An 18,086-nucleotide genomic window follows, 5' to 3' on the forward strand; every position below is an offset into this window, starting at 1 on the left:
TATCCGTTTATTTTTATTGTTTATTACCCAGAAGACGACGCTGATGCACTAAGCCTCGGAGCTCAGCTCTTCCGCTGCCACCTGTGGGCCGGGCGAGGGGAGCCCGTCAGGACCGTGCCCGGCCCGCACCGCGGCCCTGGGCTCCCCCGAGGCCCGGCCTGTACCCCTCCCGGCCCTGGGCTCCCCCGAGGCCGGCCAGCACCCCCTCCCGGCCCTGGGCTCCCCCGAGGCCCGGCCAGCACCCCCTCCCGGCCCTGGGCTCCCCCGAGGCCTGGCCAGCACCCCCTCCCGGCCCTGGGCTCCCCCGAGGCTCGGCCAGCACCCCCTCCCGGCCCTGGGCTCCCCCGAGGCCGGCCAGCACCCCCTCCCGGCCCCGCACCGCGGCCCTGGGCTCCCCCGAGGCCCGGCCAGCACCCCCTCCCGGCCCCGCACCGCGGCCCTGGGCTCCCCCGAGGCCCGGCCAGCACCCCCTCCCGGCCCTGGGCTCCCCCGAGGCCCGGCCTGTACCCCTCCCGGCCCTGGGCTCCCCCGAGGCCCGGCCTGTACCCCTCCCGGCCCTGGGCTCCCCCGAGACCCGGCCAGCACCCCCTCCCGGCCCCGCACCCGCACCCTGGGCTCCCCTGAGCCTGGCCGGCGCCCCCAGCTTGCCTTCTAGTACTGGGACAGCCCCGTCACCCCGCCATGCTGGTAGGCCCGCTCTCCCTGGTAGGTGGAGTCTTGCGACAGCGCCACATCGATCTGAGATTTAAATTCGTCACCGAGGTAACTGTCCTGGAAGACGAGGAGCGGATGAGTGGTGGAATGTTCTGGACTCCCTCCCCGCAGGGCACAGGCGGCCCAGGGACTCACCTGGGACAGCTCCGGCTGCGAGAGGCCGGGCTGGCTCATCTGGGAGGGCTGGCTCATGGAGATGTAGCCCTGCGTGAGGGCGCCCTGCGAGAAGGGCTGCGATGCCACATCCTGGCTCGCCTGGCTGCTGGGCAGGGTGGGCTGGCTGGGCCCCGGCAGCCCAAAGCGGTTCTTCTGGCGTCCCCCACGGCCGACCTTGCCTTTGGGGGTGCCCCGGCCTGCAAGAAACAGCCCCATGTGACCTGGAGGGGGTCTGGGGCGCTCACAGTGCAGAGTCCCAGCTGGACGCAGGCCCTGCGGGGCCAGGCGGGCACCCCGCTCACCTGCAGCCGGCCCGTTGGCCTGCCCGAAGTAGCCCGGCGGCGGCATGGGCGGCATGACCAGGTTGAAGGGGATGGGGATGTTCATGGCGGCCACGTGGCTGGGCCCCGCGCTGATCATGCCGATCTGGTCGTGGGTCTGGAAGTACATGTTGGAGGGCCGGCCTGCGGGACGGCAGGGCGCGCGTGAGTGGCAGGAGCTGGGGAGTCGGGTTGAGCAGGGCTCAGAGTGGAGAGATGGAAGGTTCTAGAGCCCCAGGAGGGCCCGGGGAGCCGGGCAGGCCGTGGGAACGCTCACCCTGGCTGCTGCGGTCATACACGGAGCCGGGGATGATGGCTTCGCGGGCGTCATACATGGCCGTGCTCATGAAGCGGGCGCCCTGCGGGGGCGGCAGGCGGGGAATGTGTCACCTCCGTGTCACCCGGCAGGGCTCCGGGCCAGGCCCGCCCCTGCCCCCGCCTGCCCCGCACGCCCACCGGGTTGATGGTGTTGACCAGCTTGCGCGGCTTGCTGAACTGCATGAGGCTCTCGCGCAGGTTGTTGAGCGGCCCCTCCACCAGCACCTTCTGCTCCTTGTAGTAGTTGAGCAGGTGGTTCCACAGCGGCTGCTTCGACAGCGCCTTCGGGTTGCCCACGATGATCACGCCATACCTGCCGGCCCGGGTGTGAGTGGGCACACACCCAGCCCCCCATGGCGCACACACGCAGGCCCCCACGGGGCACGCACACGCAGGCCCGGCACGACAGGCCCCCCTGGGCCCCCCACAGCCCCATCACTGACCGGAGACTAAAGGTCGCGGTGGCCCCCCAGGACCCAGCGTGGGCACTCCCGTGGGGGCCGCACGGGACGCACCTGGCTCTTGTCAGGGCCACGTTGAGGCGCCGCGGGTCGTTGAGGAAGCCAATGCCCTGGTGCTCGTTGGCGCGCACGCACGACAGGATGATGAAGTCCTTCTCACGACCCTGGAAGGCGTCCACGCTCGCGATCTCCACCTCCTGCAGCGGGCAGCAGCGTTAGGGGGGCACCGGGGGCCGGGCCCATGCCCCCCCATCCTGGGCCCAGCCCACCCACCTGGTAGAGCTTGGTATGCAGCGAGCCACTGAACTGCATGTACTGCACCAGGTAGGAGCGCTGGCCCTCGTAGGGCGTGATGATGCCAATCTGGTCCGGCTTGGCGCCCGCCTTCAGCAGCTTCGTGGTGATCTTCTCCACGTTGGCCGCCTCCGTCCTGCCGACGCCAGGCCACAGTGCTGGGCCGTGCCCTCGGGGCGGCCCCATGACACCAGCCCACCGCCTGGCATGCCTTGCCCTCTGCGAGCACCTGTGCCCAGCCCTGACTCTGCCCTCACCTGTTGAGATAGGAGGTGCCGGAGCTGGCGATCTCCTCCTGGCCCTGGGTCACGTAGAAGAACATGGGCTTGTCCGGTTGTGGCCACTGGAAGTCAAAGCCCTTCTTCACACGGTCAGCTGTCCCGGGAGGCAGAGGGGCAGCGTCACACAGCGTCTGCCCGTAGCCCTTTTGTGTCCCTGCGCCCGCCAGGGACACCAGCGGAAGCTGGAGCCACGTGTCGTGCAGGAAACAGCACCCCCTCTAGCCTTTCTAGAACTTCCCAGCCGCCTCAAACAACCCTTCCCGTCCTACGCCTTCTCCCAGGAGCAGAGTGCAGCGCCGGCCCACAGCCTGGCCGTCACCCATCAGGACCTGCAGGGTGGCCGGGACAGCAGAGCCGCGTGCGTGAAGGGTCTGCGGGAGAGTGGTGGGGTTTCCCAGAGTGCCCACTGTCTGGGCCCTCAGTGTCCGACGGGTGTGCGCAGGTGTGCAGGAAGGACTGTGGGCCCTCCAGGGGGCCATGAGGCACCCCCGCCCCCACGCCAGTCCAACTCTAGACTGGCTGAGAAACTGCTTCCTGCCCAACAGGACACATGCCCCTGGCTGGGCTGCTCAGGGCGGCCAGAAGTGGGAGTTCCAGCTGGGTCAGCCAGTCACTTGGCGCCTGCTGCCCCACCTTCCCAAGGCCGTCCCGCATCGGCTCAGGCCTGTGGAACCCCACTCTACCCTGACGCTGCGGGCTTGCCAGGAAGCAAAGGCCCTCCACGCCGTGCCAGCGGGAGCCGCCGCCCCCCGGTGCCCACCCTGCCCCAGGCCTGCCTGCCACGGCACCTGCGGTGACGCCGTTCTGCAGCGAGCCCTCGTAGAAGATGTTGGACGGGAAGGCACTGAGCGCGGGGTGCATCCGGTACTGCACCTGCAGGCGGATGGGCCGGATGCCCAGCACCACCAGGCGCTCAAACAGGGACTGGGAGAGCCCGGCCTTGGCCGCCTTCTTGCACATCACCACCGGGCCCAGCTGGCAGTGGTCGCCCACGAGGATCAGCTGTGTATGGAGACGGAGGCCTGAGCACCCGCAGCGCCCTGCAGCGCCCCGGCCTTTGTGGGCCCACTCCGGGGCCCGGCCTACCTGCTTGGCACCGAGCACCACGGGCACCATGCACTCGGGCTCCGTGGCCTGCGTGCTCTCGTCAATCAGGATGGAGCGGAACTGCATCTTGGCCAGCCGGGGGTCGCCGGCGCCCACGCAGGTGCAGCAGATGACGTCAGCATTCTGGGGCGGGGAGGGCCGGTCAGGGACGAGCGGGCCCTCCCACCTCCTCGCGCCCGGGCTAGGGGACAGGACACGCGTGCTGTGGATCTGCATGCTGCACACACTCACCATGAGCAGCTCGCGCTCGGCTGTGCGCTTGAGGGCGCGGTAGCGCTTCTCGTCGGCCGACGACAGCTCCCCGGTCTCGTCCTTCAGCTGCTGCAGCTTCTGCAGCTCGGGCATGCTGCGGGGCATGTGGGGTCAGACGGTGCCCCCGGGCCCCGCCCGCCCGCCCCGCCCGCCCGTGCCCACCCGCCCCGCCCGCCCGTGCCCACCTGTCCATGTTCCTGATCTGGTTGTGCAGCGCCAGGAAGGACACGGGCGAGTCGATGGCCTCGCGGCTCTTGGCGCACAGGCGCACCACCTTGAGGCCCGTCTGGTGGATCTTCTCCGTCAGCTGGTCCACGGCGATGTTGCTCGGGGCACACACCAGCACGGGCCTGAAGGACGCGGTGCTCAGGGCCTGCCGGGGGGCCCGCACCCCGCGACCCGCCCTCCCCGGCTCGGGGCCGAGCACCCACCCATTGCCCTGGCGGGCCAGGTGGTAGACGATGGTGGCCGACGTGACCGTCTTGCCAGTGCCGGGCGGGCCCTGGATGAGGCTGAGCGGCCGCTGCAGCACCGTCTTCACGGCGTACACCTGCGAGTGGTTGAGGTCCGGGAGGCCCTGCGCCGTGAAGCGCTTGGGCAGCTGGCACTTCACGATCACGTCCTCCACCTCGTGGCCCAGCAGCTTGTGGTAGATGTAGCCCGACACGGACGTCTCGTCCACCGCGAACGTCTTCAGCGCGCTCTGCATCCTGCGGGCCGAGCAGGCTCAGGGGGCGCGGGGGTCCCCCCGCACCCCGCCCCCGGGCGGCGCCAGCCCCTACCTGTCGAAGGAAGTGGACTTCCACACGAAGTCCACCTGGAAGTTGTGCGTCACCTCCACGGGCGCGCCCACGCTGCTGCGCAGCTCGATGGCGATCTCGTCGCCGTAATCTGGGCGCTGAGTCAAGTCCGCGTGCGTGTCAAGATCCGACAGCCTTCCTGAGGCGCCCACGCCTCGACCCGCGCGACACAAGCACACGCGTGGGCACGCACGCTCGCACGCACACACGCGGCCAGGGCAGGGCAGGGGGAGAGCGCGCGGGGACCCCCGGCCCCCCGGCCCCGGGCAGGATACTGTCAGGGACCTTGATGACGTGGCCGATGCCCTTCCAGAGGGGCGCCAGGTCGCCTTTGTAGCGCAGGCAGATCTCGTCGCCCTGCATGAGCCGCATGTCTGGCGGGGCGGGGGAAGCGTGGGCCGTGGTTAGCGCCCTCCCGCCCGGCCGCGGCCCCGCGGTGCCGTCCCGAGGCAGCCAGGCTACCGAGCCAGTGTGCGTTACCGGAGTCGGTCTTGGGCAGGGTGAAGTAGGCGATCCGCTTCTTGTTGAGGCCCAGGTCCCACCTCACCGTGATGTTGTCCTGCGTCTGAACACGCAGCGTGGGAGCCCCGGTCAGCCCTGCGCACGGCCACGCCCCGGTCCACGGCCGCCCCCAGATCTGAGGCCCAGTGAGCCGCGGTGTCGGCGGGTGCTGCCGGCCGCGCCGCCTGCTCACCTGGGACTCCTTCAGCTTCTTGTCGTAGTCGGCCTCCAGCTTGACGAGCGGCCCGAAGATGTTCTGGTACTGGTAGGCATCCTCGTAGCGCAGCAGCACGTGCTGCGGCTCCTCGTCCACACCCGGCTTCTCCAGGTCCTCCAAGGTGGCCGAGGGATTCTCCTGCGGGCGGTGCACCAGCCCCGCTAGCCTCCAGCACCCGACACGCGGCCGGCGGCACTTCCACACCAGGCCACAGCCTCTCACTAGCCCCTGCTGTCCTCGGGGACCCCAAGGGGCTGGCTGGGAGGTAGGACTCCCAACGGCCAAAGCCCGCCGCGAGGGGCCCAGCCTGACGGGCTCGGGCTGCAGGGGCTCCCCGCACCTTCCACAGCTCCTCCAGCTTGTTGATCTGCTGTGCCGTGATCTGGCGCGCCCGCAGCTGCTCCTGCTCCGAGGGGATCTTGACGAGCCAGGACAGGAAGCAGCGGTCCTGGATGAGGGGCTGCCACTGCGAGCTGTCCCAGTTGATGTCTTTCAGGCTGCTCTGGCTGGCGCACGGCTGCCTGTGGGGTGGGCACAGAGCCCCGTGAGGCCAGGCTCGGGCTCAGGCGCCGCCCGCCCGCCGCCCGCCGGCCCGCTCACCGGCACAGCAGCACCACCACCGAGTCAGCCTTGGCCGGGATGAAGCCCAGCAGGAAGACGTTGCGGCAGCCGCAGTTGTAGCACTCGAGCACCGTCTCACCGAGCGGCCCGTCCTTGTGCAGGGTCACCTCCTTACACTTGGCCCGCACCAGGTGGTTCACGATGTGGCTGCGACGGGCAGTGGGCACAGTGAGCGGCCCCCTGGCCTCAGCACGCAGGCCCACACCTCACCAGCCCTGGCGTCCCTGAGACCAAGGGAAGCTCCCCAATGCCTTCCGCAGGGCGAGGGGCTCCCCCAGGTGCGTCTCCCTGTTCCACGGCCTCTGGCCCCTCCTGCCCTGGGCTGTCGTCTCTAGAACCTTCCAGCCCAGCACGGCTGCCCCATGGCCGCCTCAGTACAGCAAGGAGCACACACAGTGGAACCTCACGTGGGACCAGGAGCTGGGGCTGCCCTGGGACGGGTTTTAACTAACAGCTTTCCCAGGCCTGAGGCCGCTGCAATCACCAAGAATATTCTGGAAACGGAACAGGAATGTCTGCTACCGTGAAGACACTCGTCTGTACAACCTCTGAAGGGGACCGTCAGCCCCCGGGGTCAGTCCCTGGTCCCAGCTCCCCTGGCAAGCACCCCAGGTGGCAGATGAAAGCTCCCAGACGTGGGCCCTGCTGGCACGGGGAGTGACCCAGCGACGGGAGGAACCGGTCCCGCTCTGGCCTGGCCCAGGACACATGTTAACCAGCCCGGCTCAGCCTGCAGTTCTCCCAACCACCAACAGAGGGCGCGCCAGCACCCAACTCGCCACCAGGGACCCCAGCCGGCGCCACCCCCTTCCCAGTCGCTGGTGGCAGGTGCGCTCCAGCGGGTTCCGCCCCGTGACTCAGATCTGGCCTGTGACCGCCTCCGAGGCACCAGGGCCAGAGCGTGCCTCTCCTAGGGCCACCGGAGCCGGCCGCCAGCCCTCCCAGCTCCGGCGGGAAGGCGGGAAGGCGCTCGCACAGCTGGTCGGCCTCAGGCTGGACCAGTCGTGGCCGAGGGCAGCAAGCAGGTTTGTCAGCTGTACTGAGATGGGACTGGCCCTCACAGGACACCCTGGGCGCCCCCCAGCTGGTGGAAGACCCCCACCTACCTGCCGGAGGTGTTCCCGCGGCCGTTGCAGAACCACTTCTTGCTGGTGTTGCAGTAAACCACGCAGGCCGGGTCATGGATGCCGCAGTAACTGCAAAGGCCCGGCCCGGCTCAGGCGGCAGGCTGCGCCCTCGGGCCCCAGGCAGGCGACACAGCCTGCTCCGAGCGCCGAGCTTCTCAAACCCCACAACCCAGGAACAAAACCGGGCCCAGTTCCTGCGCAGCCCCCGGCCTCAGCCCCGTGAGCCAGGGCGCCATGCCTGTGCGGCCAGGGCATAGCCCCCCAGGAGCAGGCAGGGACATCTCAGGAAAGCCCCCCAACCAGGCTTCTAAACCAGCGCCTCAAGCAACAAACCAAACAGACCAAACCCCTGCCGTGCGGGGGCCGGCCTGCCATCTCCGACAGCAGAGACCCTCCGGCCGCAGCGAGGCGACGGGGTGGGCTCAGGCCACGCATGGGGGGCCTAGGGTCCCGAGGGCAACCCTGCCACACTCCGATCCCACGGCCCTATGAAGGCCCCTGTGGAGAGCAGCGCAGGGCTCACCTGCAGGCATGCACGGGCAGGTCCTTGGTGTAGTACGTGTCCTCCTCGTCCTCCTCGAAGTTGAGCTCGGCCAGCAGCTGGCTGGTCTTGGCCACGCTGTCGTCCACAGCGCCATTGTGCAAGACGCCCTCAGGGCCGACCTGCGGAGGGGCATGCTCAGCCGGGAAGGCCGCGCCGCTGCACACCCCGCGGGCTGGCCCTCCACCACCCTCCTCCCCAGCAAACCCACCCCAGGCCAGGGACGGCCCTCGAGGGACGCCCACCCCAGCAGGTTTCAGACCTACAGTTCTGAACACAGAAAGCAAAAACTCATGGTGGGGCCAGCACAAACACAGTAAGCGGGTCCTCCACCTGCAGCGTCAGCATCCTACAGGGGTGCCAGTTCGAGTCCCGGCAGCTCTACTTCCCACCCAGCTCCCTGCCTGTGGCCTGGGAAAGCAGTGGAGGACGGCCCAAAGCCTTGGGACCCTGCACCCACGTGGGAGGCCCGAAAGGAGCTCCTGCAGCCAGCCTGGCCCAGCCCTGGCTGTTCTCACTGGGGAGTGAACCAGCAGACAGCACAGACAATAACCAAGTCTTCAGGAACTCGGCCAGCAGTAATCCACGAACTTGCTTTGCGACCCTGTCGGCCACTCCACAGAGGACGGGCCACAGGGCTGGCCTTCCCCTGCCCTCCATCGGCAGGGCGGTGACGTGGTCACCTGGAGGCTCGGATTTGACTGCTGTGCCCTACACAGGCACCGCCCATGGCCCTGATGGGTCCTCAGGTGCCAGGCTGGGCCAGTGGCTCCCAGGCTCCACTGAACACCGTACACGGGACACGAGGACCTGCCACCGGGCACAGACACAGGGTGCCCAGCCCGCGCCTACGGCGGGGAGGGGAAGGTGGATCTGCTTTCCCAGGCCACAGGCAGGGAGCTGGATGTGAAGTGGAGCAGCCGGAATATGAACTGGCACCCACATGGGCTCCCGACGCCTGCAAGAAGAGGGATTAGCCAATCGAGCCATTGCCCTGGGCCCAGAATTCCCCTGTCCGGGAACAAGGCTTGCAGCTCTGACGAGCAGGGGAGGCCACACTCCGACTCCCCCACATGGCAGCCCTGGGCTCTGGGCCCCACAGACCTCCCCTGCCAGGCGGATAGTTCTATCTCCACAGAAAACCCACCCAACGATCGCATGGGCTGTCCCCCCTACACAGCCTCTCCCAGCAGGGCAGGCCGGGCCCGGCACCCCAGGGGACCGCACCAGCTCAGGGCTGCCTGAGCAGGGCCAGGTGCTAGCTCCCAGCTGGCACCAGTGGGCACATACAGCCTGGACCTCCACTCAGCTCCCCTGCCCTCTGGCCAGCCCCTGCACCTGTGGGGTGCACCCAGCTTTCTCATCAAGCCGTTGCAAGGGGCAAAGACCTACCAGGCCCAGCAAGCCCAAAACCTGCAGGGGGCAGGGGTCCAGGGCCAGCTGAGCAGGGATCGTAGGGCCCTGGTACTCCCACCGGCCACAGGCTGGGCCACCCAGGGCCAGGACCCCTGGCAGGACCGGCCAGTCTGAGGATGGGGTCAGACTCAGTGAACCTGTGTACCCCACAGAGGAGGGAGAAAAGCAGGAGTCAGACCCAGGCAGCTGGCTGGGCACCCACTACACACCACAGCCCTGCCCCGGCCCGGCACCTGCACGGCAGCAGGGTCAGGTGTGTGCGTGGCCACTCCAGGGCAGGGCAGGTGCCAGGGTCACCGGGGCACAAGGGACAAAGTCCCAGGCGCACGGAATCCAGGACGGGGGCGGGGGCAGGAGGGGCCTCCCGGCAGGCAAAGGCTGACCCAGCAGCACAGCTGTCCACACCCGAGGGCAGCAGAGCGCGGCAGGGAGCAGGAAGTGCCATGGGAGGGGTCTGAGCAGACCCGCCGCAGCCTCACAACACACACGGTGCGGGAAAGGCCGGGGCACCTGCCGCTGCCAGCTGGGCCTCTTGGCTCAGTGGCACCCGGCGCAGGCCTGCCCTACACACATGGCCGCAGACCCCGAAGCCTCTCACCCAGCAGCCCAGCACGGGAACACCACATCCGCCTCCACACTAGAGGGGCGCAGGGTGAACATGCAGGCCACAGCCACATACTGCAGTCTCCTCGGGGCACCTGCCCATGGCCAGGCTGGCTACAGACACCTGCTCTGGCTTCTCCATCCGGGCAGCGACACTCGGGCCTTAGGGAGAGCTACTGGGGTGGACAGGCAGAGAGGACTCATCTGCGGGTTCTCCTTCGCGAGTCCCAGTCCCGGTCTCAGGGGAGAAGCTAGCAGACGGAGTGTGTACGACCCTCAGGAGGTGGCACCGCCGTCACAGCAGGGACACGGGACTTCCCCGCCCTCCCCACTTGGTGGCTTCCTGTGTCGCGTCCCCACCCCCACCTCCACTGCTGCCAGGTCCCAGCCAGGACGTGGCCGGTCAGGCCTCCCGCAGCCGGGGGTGCAGGGCACTCCAGGAGCCACCGGCCCCGTATCTGCAGGCCACGGGCAGCACAGTGCAAGAACTTCCTGTCCTGGGGCCTCAAGGGCTTACGGGCTGCCAGCTTCAGAGCACAGCCTAGGAAAGGGAGCCCAAGCCAGGGCACACGTGGGGCCTGGACGGGCGGCTGCTCACAGGGTTAGACGGGGACCCCACCAGCCCCAGCCCCCATCACCAGCCGAGCGAGCACTCGGCCCACAGAGGGCAAGTGCAGAGCCAACGCCCCCAAGATGGTCCGCACTTCACAAACATCCCAGGGCACTCCGGGATGAGCCACACGCCACCTGCACCGCCACCACAGCAGACTGCCAGCCGGCTAGTCCCTGGGGACTGTGGGCCAGCTCGCCCATTCCCAGGGACCAGGACACCTCCGGGGGGGCACCTGGCACTCCATGTAAGACACAGCATGAGAGTTTGGCAAGATGGCTCACTGGCGATGCCCTCACCTCGCAGCCACAAGGATCCCACATGGGCACCAGTTCGAGTCCCGGCTGCCCCACTTCCCATCCAGCTCCCTGCCTGTGGCCTGGGAAAGCAGTGGAGGACGGCCCAAAGCCTTGGGACCCTGCACCCGCGTGGGAGACCTGGAAGAGGTTCGAGGTTCCTGGTTCCTGGCTTTGCATCGGCTCAACCCCTTGCAGCCACTTGGGGAGTGAACAGTAGACGGAAAATCTTTCTCTCTCTCTCTCTCTCTATATATATAAATATATGACTTCCCAATAAAAATAAATCTTTGCAAAGGAGACAGCTTGAGGGGTGCTTAGGTCGACTGTGGCGCTGCTCCCTGTCCCATCCGGCTCCCCGCCTGGGCTGCGGGGAGGGCAGCGGAGGCCCTGCCCTGAGCAGGGAGACCCGCAGCAGCCCGAGGCTCCCGGCCAGGGCCTGGCCACCCTTTCGGGGACTCAACTCCCTCAGACTCTGCCTTGCAAATGTCAATCTTTAAAGACCAAAACAAGACCCAGCTTGGGAGCTCACGCCCCTCGCAAGGCCTGGCTGAAGCCCACAGCCCTACCAAGGCACCCACCCCGGGCACCCCGGCTAGGCATTGGGACTTGACCCAGCACAAGCCTCTCCCTTCCTGCCTTTCAAATAAGAAAAGTCAGGGGCCCATGCTGTGGGGTAGCCAGTTAAGGCTCTCCCCATGGTGCCAGCATCCCCCAGGGGCGCGGCTTCACTTCCCACCCAGCTCCCCGAGAAGGGGCCTGGGGAAGCAGCGGAGGCCCGGGTGTCTGGGCCCTGCTCCCACTGGGAGGCCATCCTGCGAGCGAGCTGGCAGCAGGACCGTGTCTCTCCTCTCTCTAACTCTGCCTTTCCAACTAAATCAACCTGAACCTCCGACCTGCCTCAGGCAGCCATCCCCACCAGCACAGCCCTCCTCTACAACACAGACCACCGAGCCAGGCTCCGGGGGGCTCCAGGGGGCTCCAGGGGGCTCCAGGAACCGGCAGGTCCCAGGGTGGTGTCCTAGGAACTCCTGGGCAGCCACAGCCACTCCCTCCACATGGGGCTTGGTGGGCACGCCTCTCACGCCGGCACCCCAGCCCTGGGCACACTCATCACCAGCCCCCCCGGCACGGCCACCCCATCTCCGGGCGCGGCCCAGCGGGGCCAGCCCGCAGGGAGGAGGGTCAGCCCTCCCAGAGCGTAACCAGTGGGAACACAGGCCGTGCACACCTGCCCGCCAGCCCCCCGCCCGCACCTTCTATTTCAAGGAAGCCGGGCTACAGTGAGTCAAGGCTTGCCTGCACCTATCAGCTACTGCGAGCACAGCCGGGTGGGCGAGCGCCCAGGAGTGACTCACCCACGCCCCCAGGACGCAGGGCGAGAGGCAAGGAGCGCCCCAGCATGCGCCCCCCACACCTGGCACCCAGGTAAGCCTGCCAGTTCCTCCACCTCCTTCCGGTGGAGAATTCTGGAAGATTCACTGGGTGCAGAGCAAGGCAGGACGGACTGGGGATGGACGGGGTGGTGGGGAGTTCCCAGGATGGCTGGGCAGCAGCCCCCAACTCTGCCACCACCCACACCGGGCACCACAGGCTGCTACAACCCCCCAATTCCACCTGCCACGGCAACGGGAACGCGCCCTGGCACCCCTCCCCAAACAAACTCAGACCCCAACTTCCCGAAGCAGGACCGCGTGGTTACGTAACAGGTTGGTTTCAGCAACAGGAGGAAACAGCAGCTCAGGCTGGCCGGTGCACCTGCCCGGGCCTGCAGCCAGCCCCACGCCCTCCAAGACGGCGGGGACCCCGGGCCATGGGGGCAACTGCCCAGGGCTCCGGGAGGCCCCCATGGCCCTGGGCAGCCGGGACACACACGCCCACAAGCCGGGTGGACCCCGGAAAAAGCCTGAACGCTTGAAAAGTGGGACTCAGGCCAGACCCGCCAGAGTGATGGAGCCGAGCTGGGGCGCTCGGGGTCGGGCTCTGGACTAGGGTGGGGATCCAGGCTGGGGTTGGGATTGGGGGCGGGGTCCGGGTTGGGATGACAGATCCGGGTTTGGGTTCAGGTCAGGGTCGGATTGGATTAGTGCCGAGGTCCAGGTCCGGGTCCGGGTTACAGTTAGGATTGGGATTAGGGTCAGGGGTCTGGGTTTGGGTTGGATTTAGGGTTAGGATTAGGGCATGGGTTGGGGTCAGGGTTAGGGTCGACATTAGGGTCCAGGTCTGGGTTAGGGTTGGGATTAGGGTCCAGGTTGGGAATAGGGCCGGGGTCGGGATTAGGACTAGGGCCGGGATTAGCCTTAGGGTCGGAGTCCGGGCCCCAGCTGGGGTCGGGGTCGGGGTCTGGGTCCGGGCTGGAGTCGGAATTAGGACTAGGGCCGGAGTTAGTCTTAGGGTCGGGTCCGGGTTCGGGATTAGGGCCGGGGTCAGCAGTGGGATCGGGGTCCGGGTTCGGGATTAGGACTAGGGCCGGGGTCAGCAGTGGGGTCGGGGTCTGGGTTTGGGATTAGGGCCGGGGTCAGCAGTGGGATCGGGGTCCGGGTTCGGGTCCAGGATTAGGGCCGGGGTCAGCAGTGGGATCGGGGTCTGGGTTCGGGATTAGGACTAGGGCCGGAGTTAGTCTTAGGGTCGGGTCCGGGTTCGGGATTAGGGCCGGGGTCAGCAGTGGGATCGGGGTCCGGGTTCGGGATTAGGACTAGGGCCGGGGTCAGCAGTGGGGTCGGGGTCTGGGTTCGGGATTAGGGCCGGGGTCAGCAGTGGGGTCGGGGTCCGGGTTCGGGATTAGGACTAGGGCCGGGGTCAGCAGTGGGGTCGGGGTCCGGGTTCGGGTCCAGGATTAGGGCCGGGGTCAGCAGTGGGATCGGGGTCCGGGTTCGGAATTAGGACTAGGGCCGGGGTCAGCAGTGGGATCGGGGTCCGGGTTCGGGATTAGGACTAGGGCCGGGGTCAGCAGTGGGGTCGGGGTCTGGGTTCGGGATTAGGGCCGGGGTCAGCAGTGGGGTCGGGGTCCGGGTTCGGGATTAGGGCCGGGGTCAGCAGTGGGGTCGGGGTCCGGGTTCGGGTCCAGGATTAGGGCCGGGGTCAGCAGTGGGGTCGGGGTCTGGGTTCGGGATTAGGACTAGGGCCGGGGTCAGCAGTGGGATCGGGGTCCGGGTTCGGGATTAGGACTAGGGCCGGGGTCAGCAGTGGGGTCGGGGTCGGGGTCCGGGTTCGGGATTAGGACTAGGGCCGGGGTCAGCAGTGGGGTCGGGGTCGGGGTCCGGGTCCGGGGTCCCCGGCTCTGGCCCGACGCGCCCGCGGGCCCACCTGCGCTTCCGGCGGCCTCCGCCATGTGCCGGGCCCCTCACCTGCGCTTCCAGCTGTCCGGCCGCGCCGCCCGCGCCCGCTCCGCCGGGGCCGCCCGCTCCTCCCGCGCCGCCGGGGCCTCCGGGGGGCGTCTGCGTCTGACTCGGGAGGGTGAAGTCGGTGAACTCGAACTCGGAGCCCTGCGTGTCGGCGCCCAGCAGCTCGGCCTCCTCCGTGTCCAGGAAGGTGAGCGTCTGCGAGCTGGGGCCGTACGCCTCCACGCTCATGGCGCCGGTGGGCGGTCGGCCGGCCGGGCCGGGCCTCCGCGTCCCCCGCGCCGGCGCCGCGCCGCACTCGAGCCCGCCGCCTCGCCGAGGCCTAGGCCGCGAGGCCTCCCTGCTCGGCCCGCCGCGCGCGCCCGGGCCCGGCCCGCAGCCGCTGCCCGCCTCGGAGCGGAGCCCCGGCCGCCCGAGGACCGCGAGCGCCCCGCCGCCGCCGCCGCCCCGAGTCCCGGCCCCGCGTCCCCCGACGACCCGGGGAGCCGCCCGCCGCCAACTCCGACAAGCCCGGCCAGGAACCGCCGCTCCGCCGGCCGCCCTGCGCGTGCGCGTGCGCGACTCCGGCCTCGCCGGCGCCACGGCGCGTGCGCGAGCCCGCCGCTGCGCGCAGGCGCGCCGGGCCTCCCAAGTCGCCCTCCCGCCCTCAGAGACGCCGGGAGCCGAGAGGCCAGGCCCGCGGGAGGGGCGCGGGGACGCCGTCTGCGCACGCGCGGAGCAGGCGGAGGCGGAGGAGGCGGGGCTTGCAAACGGACGGCGTTCGAGAACTTGACGCGGCCGTAAACCGCTGGTCGGCGACGCCCGTGAGGAGGGCGGCGCGTGGAGGGGGTCCCCACGTCACCTCGGGGGTCCCCCAGCCCGCCTTGAGGAGGTCCCCCACGCCGGTTTCGAGGGGTCCCCCACTTCGGGAGCCCCACGCGGCGTAGGAGGGTCCCCATGTCACCTCGGGGGTCCCTCACACCGCTTAGGAGGATCGCCACACCTCCTAAGAGGGTCCCCCAGGCCGGTTTCGAGGGGTCCCCCACTTCGGGAGCCCCACGCGGCGTAGGAGGGTCCCCCATGTCACCTCGGGGGACCGCTACACCTCTTTGGAGGGTCCCCATGCCGTCTTTAGGGGGTCCCCCACGCCGGCTTCGGAGGGTCCACCGCACACCCTGTGGCCCTACAGAGCTGGTCGTCGCCCTGAGCGCGGCCCCACAGCGGCCTCCTGCCCCCCAACACGATCCCCGTGCCTCAGTTTCCCCGTGTGTGAAAAGCAGTGACGACGCCCTAGCGTCTGTTTGGGTGGCTACAGAAGCAGGGGACACGTACAAACCCCCAAACCCCGTCACACACGCACACACACTCTCTCTGGGAACAAATCCATTCCGACCACCAATATGGGCTCCAGTACGGGCAAGTTCAAGGCAAGGACTTTACCCTCTAGGCCACCTCACCAGGCTCTAAAAAACATTTTTTTTAAAATGTTTACATGCTGTAAAAATATTTAAAGCAAATAAATCTTTTTGTAAATATGGGTTATTTCTAAGTAAATTATTAGGATTTTTGTAGTGATTTGATTTTGATCATGTTTACATGGCCGATTAGGGCCCAGAGGGCCAAGGGTTACCGGAGAATGGGTAAGACCGCTGTTTCCACATTATTATTTTCCTGTATCTGGGGGAGGGGGAGATAAAGGGAGAAGCCCACCCCAGGTCCCCGACGTGGGCCATGCTCCGCGGGCACCGCCCAAGTGGTTTCCATACAACTGTCCTGAAACGCTGCCAACCTGGCCATGCCACGCACGATGAAGTCTGTCCCTCATCCCCTGGCTGGCACAGTCCACCTTGGCGTCTCAGCTTGCCAACACACGGCTGGGGCAGATGATGGGTTTGTTCTGCCCTCTGTGGGGGCACCAGGTGTCCCCCGCAGGCTGCGACGGGCCGCCGCCTCCTCCGGTGCACCGGGACATGCTGGCCACTGCTCGGGCCGAGCCCCTGGGGAGGGCCAGCTCACACGTGCACGCCGCGGTCAGACCCTGGCACCTGCACTCCCCGCCACGGTTGGGGTTCTGAGGTCAGCAGCTCAGCTGGAGGGATCCCCAAAGAAACTTCGTCTGAGGTGATCCCAGACCTGATTCTTGTGTGTGCTTGCCAGGACAGGGTCCGGCACCGTCCGGCACCCCAAACAGCTTATGCACATGCTGGTTGTTGCAGTTGCTGGGTCAGTTCTGTTTCCAGCCCTGTCTTCCACGTGAACCAATGGGTGTTGCGGCCCAGCCCGATCCTGCCCACCTCACACTCAGCCCTCACGCAAACCAGTGGGAGCTGCAGCCTAGTTGGAGCGACCCACAATAACCCCACCAGGCCCACCCGTGCCCTGGTCCCCGTGCTCGCCAGTACGTACAGCGGAATGGTCCAGTCTGTCCACATCCCTTTCAGCTCTCGTACGTGTCGATGGGCGTTGAAGCCCAGCTCAAGCCAAGCAGCCCCACTATGCAGCCCACACATGCTGGCGGGTGCTGTTCCGCCCAGCCACCCCTGCCCCTGTCCTGGTTTTCGTGCTCTCCTGCGGGAGTGATAACCCAAGAGGGAGGTGCCCACTATTTCCCTACTGGGCCCACTCCCACCCCAGGAACATGTACTCTCCAGGTGGTTCTGCGTTTAATTTGACAGAATTAGCCCCCAGTGCCAGCCTCTGCCAGCTAATGCTGCAGCAAAGCCGCACCAACATTCACCCACTCTGATTTATGCTGGCACCAGGAGGAAGAGTCGGCCCAGCCTGGCCCTTCCCTGCTGGAGCTCACATGAGGCCCACAGGTGCTATAGCTTTGCCCGGGCTAGTCTCCCATCCCAACTCACGCTCTCCAGTGGGAGTGGCGGGCCAGCAGGGGAGCCCTCCACTTTCCCCCGACTGGCTTTGCCCCCTCCCTCCCTGGTTCTCACGTGTGCTGGTTGGGCGCTGTGGCCCAGTCTGGTACGGCCCACCTCACCTTGGCATTTGCCAGTGGGTGTTGTAGCCTGGCCCGGCCCGGCCCACCCCCAATTCCAGCTCCTGTTGGTGAGGGTTCCAGCCTAGCCCAGCCTAATGTGCTCTGGTATGTGTTGCAACCAAACCCGGTCAACCCACACTCCGTTCTGGTGCTCAGATTTGCCTATGGGTGATGTGAACTGCTTCAGCCTGGTCCGCCCCCAACCTGTGCCCCGCCCCTGGCCTGGTCTGGGCTGCTCCCTATCCTGGTTCTTGCCCTCACCTGCAGGGACTGTGTCCTGTCAGAGGAGTTGCCCAGGCTCCTCCATCAGAACCCCTCCCAATGTCAGATCTTGCACACAGTGGGTCCATGGGCCAGCCCTACTTTGTCCACCTCCTGTCCTGGCAGAACAGTGGCCTTTTCTGGCTGACCTTCAACCCATCCCGGTTCTTACTGTTGGATGTTTCAGCCCAGCCATGGCTCGTCCATACCCAGACACAGCTCACACACGGCTCAGTAGGGCAGCCACCTAGCCTAGTCCGTCCTACAGCTACCCTGGTCCTCCAGAGCACCAGATGGCGCTGGAGTCTAGCCCGGCTTGGTGCACCCAGTCCTAGTCCACACTTGGGACACTGCAGCCATATGCAGACCAGAACGCAGACCCCACTCTGGCCCCCGCACTCACCAGTGGGAACCCCAGCCCAGCCAGGGTGTCCCCTTAGCTCCCCAAACAGGCCTGTTCCCAGCCATAGATTACACACGTGCCAGTGGTTGCTCTGACCAGCTTGGCTCAGCCCCTCACCTGCCTTGGCCTTTGCTTTAGACACTGTGGCTTAGTGTCCCTGGCTCACGCAGACCAGTAGGTGTAAGAGCCTAGCTCGGCATGCCCTGTGCGCCAGCCTGGTTTCCAGGTTCGCTTGTGGGCTAAGGTTTGCTCGACCCTGCCCGGTCCACCCCTTCCAAAACCACGCATCAGCCAGTCATTGGAGCTACTCTGCCCAGCTTGCCTGAGCCCAGGCCTGGACCATGTGATCATCAGTGAGAGTTGTGACCCACCAGGGGAGTTTCCCAAGTTCCCCCACTTGACCCACTGCCAGACCCAGTTCTCATACATGTCAGTGGGTCTTAGGCCAGTGCCCGGCAGTCTGCCCTCCCGTCTT

At 67.3% G+C, this 18,086-nt stretch overlaps 1 protein-coding gene across 2 annotated transcripts; it reads right to left on the minus strand.

Moving 5' to 3' along the window:
• Positions 1-2: 2 nt before the first annotated feature.
• On the minus strand, positions 3-14,499 carry UPF1 (UPF1 RNA helicase and ATPase). Of its 2 annotated transcripts, none has more exons than XM_058658134.1 (23): positions 13,983-14,499; positions 7,693-7,832; positions 7,149-7,238; positions 6,022-6,189; positions 5,762-5,942; positions 5,398-5,559; positions 5,184-5,268; positions 4,979-5,077; positions 4,686-4,794; positions 4,335-4,613; positions 4,089-4,253; positions 3,883-3,997; positions 3,631-3,774; positions 3,333-3,546; positions 2,521-2,638; positions 2,243-2,399; positions 2,024-2,166; positions 1,647-1,821; positions 1,468-1,549; positions 1,173-1,334; positions 850-1,067; positions 649-771; positions 3-81 (listed from the first exon to the last, which is right to left on the minus strand). In XM_058658134.1, exons 1-22 carry the CDS (start codon positions 14,205-14,207, stop codon positions 652-654), a joined length of 3,351 nt encoding a protein of 1,116 aa, XP_058514117.1. In that variant the 5' UTR covers positions 14,208-14,499; the 3' UTR covers positions 3-81; positions 649-651. The 2 variants fall into 2 exon arrangements, with proteins under 2 accessions (XP_058514117.1, XP_058514115.1); XM_058658132.1 differs by having other exon boundaries at positions 4,686-4,812.
• Positions 14,500-18,086: the final 3,587 nt, after the last annotated feature.

Source organism: Ochotona princeps, chromosome 33, assembly GCF_030435755.1.
Source record: "Ochotona princeps isolate mOchPri1 chromosome 33, mOchPri1.hap1, whole genome shotgun sequence".
Taxonomy (NCBI): Eukaryota; Metazoa; Chordata; class Mammalia; order Lagomorpha; family Ochotonidae; genus Ochotona; species Ochotona princeps.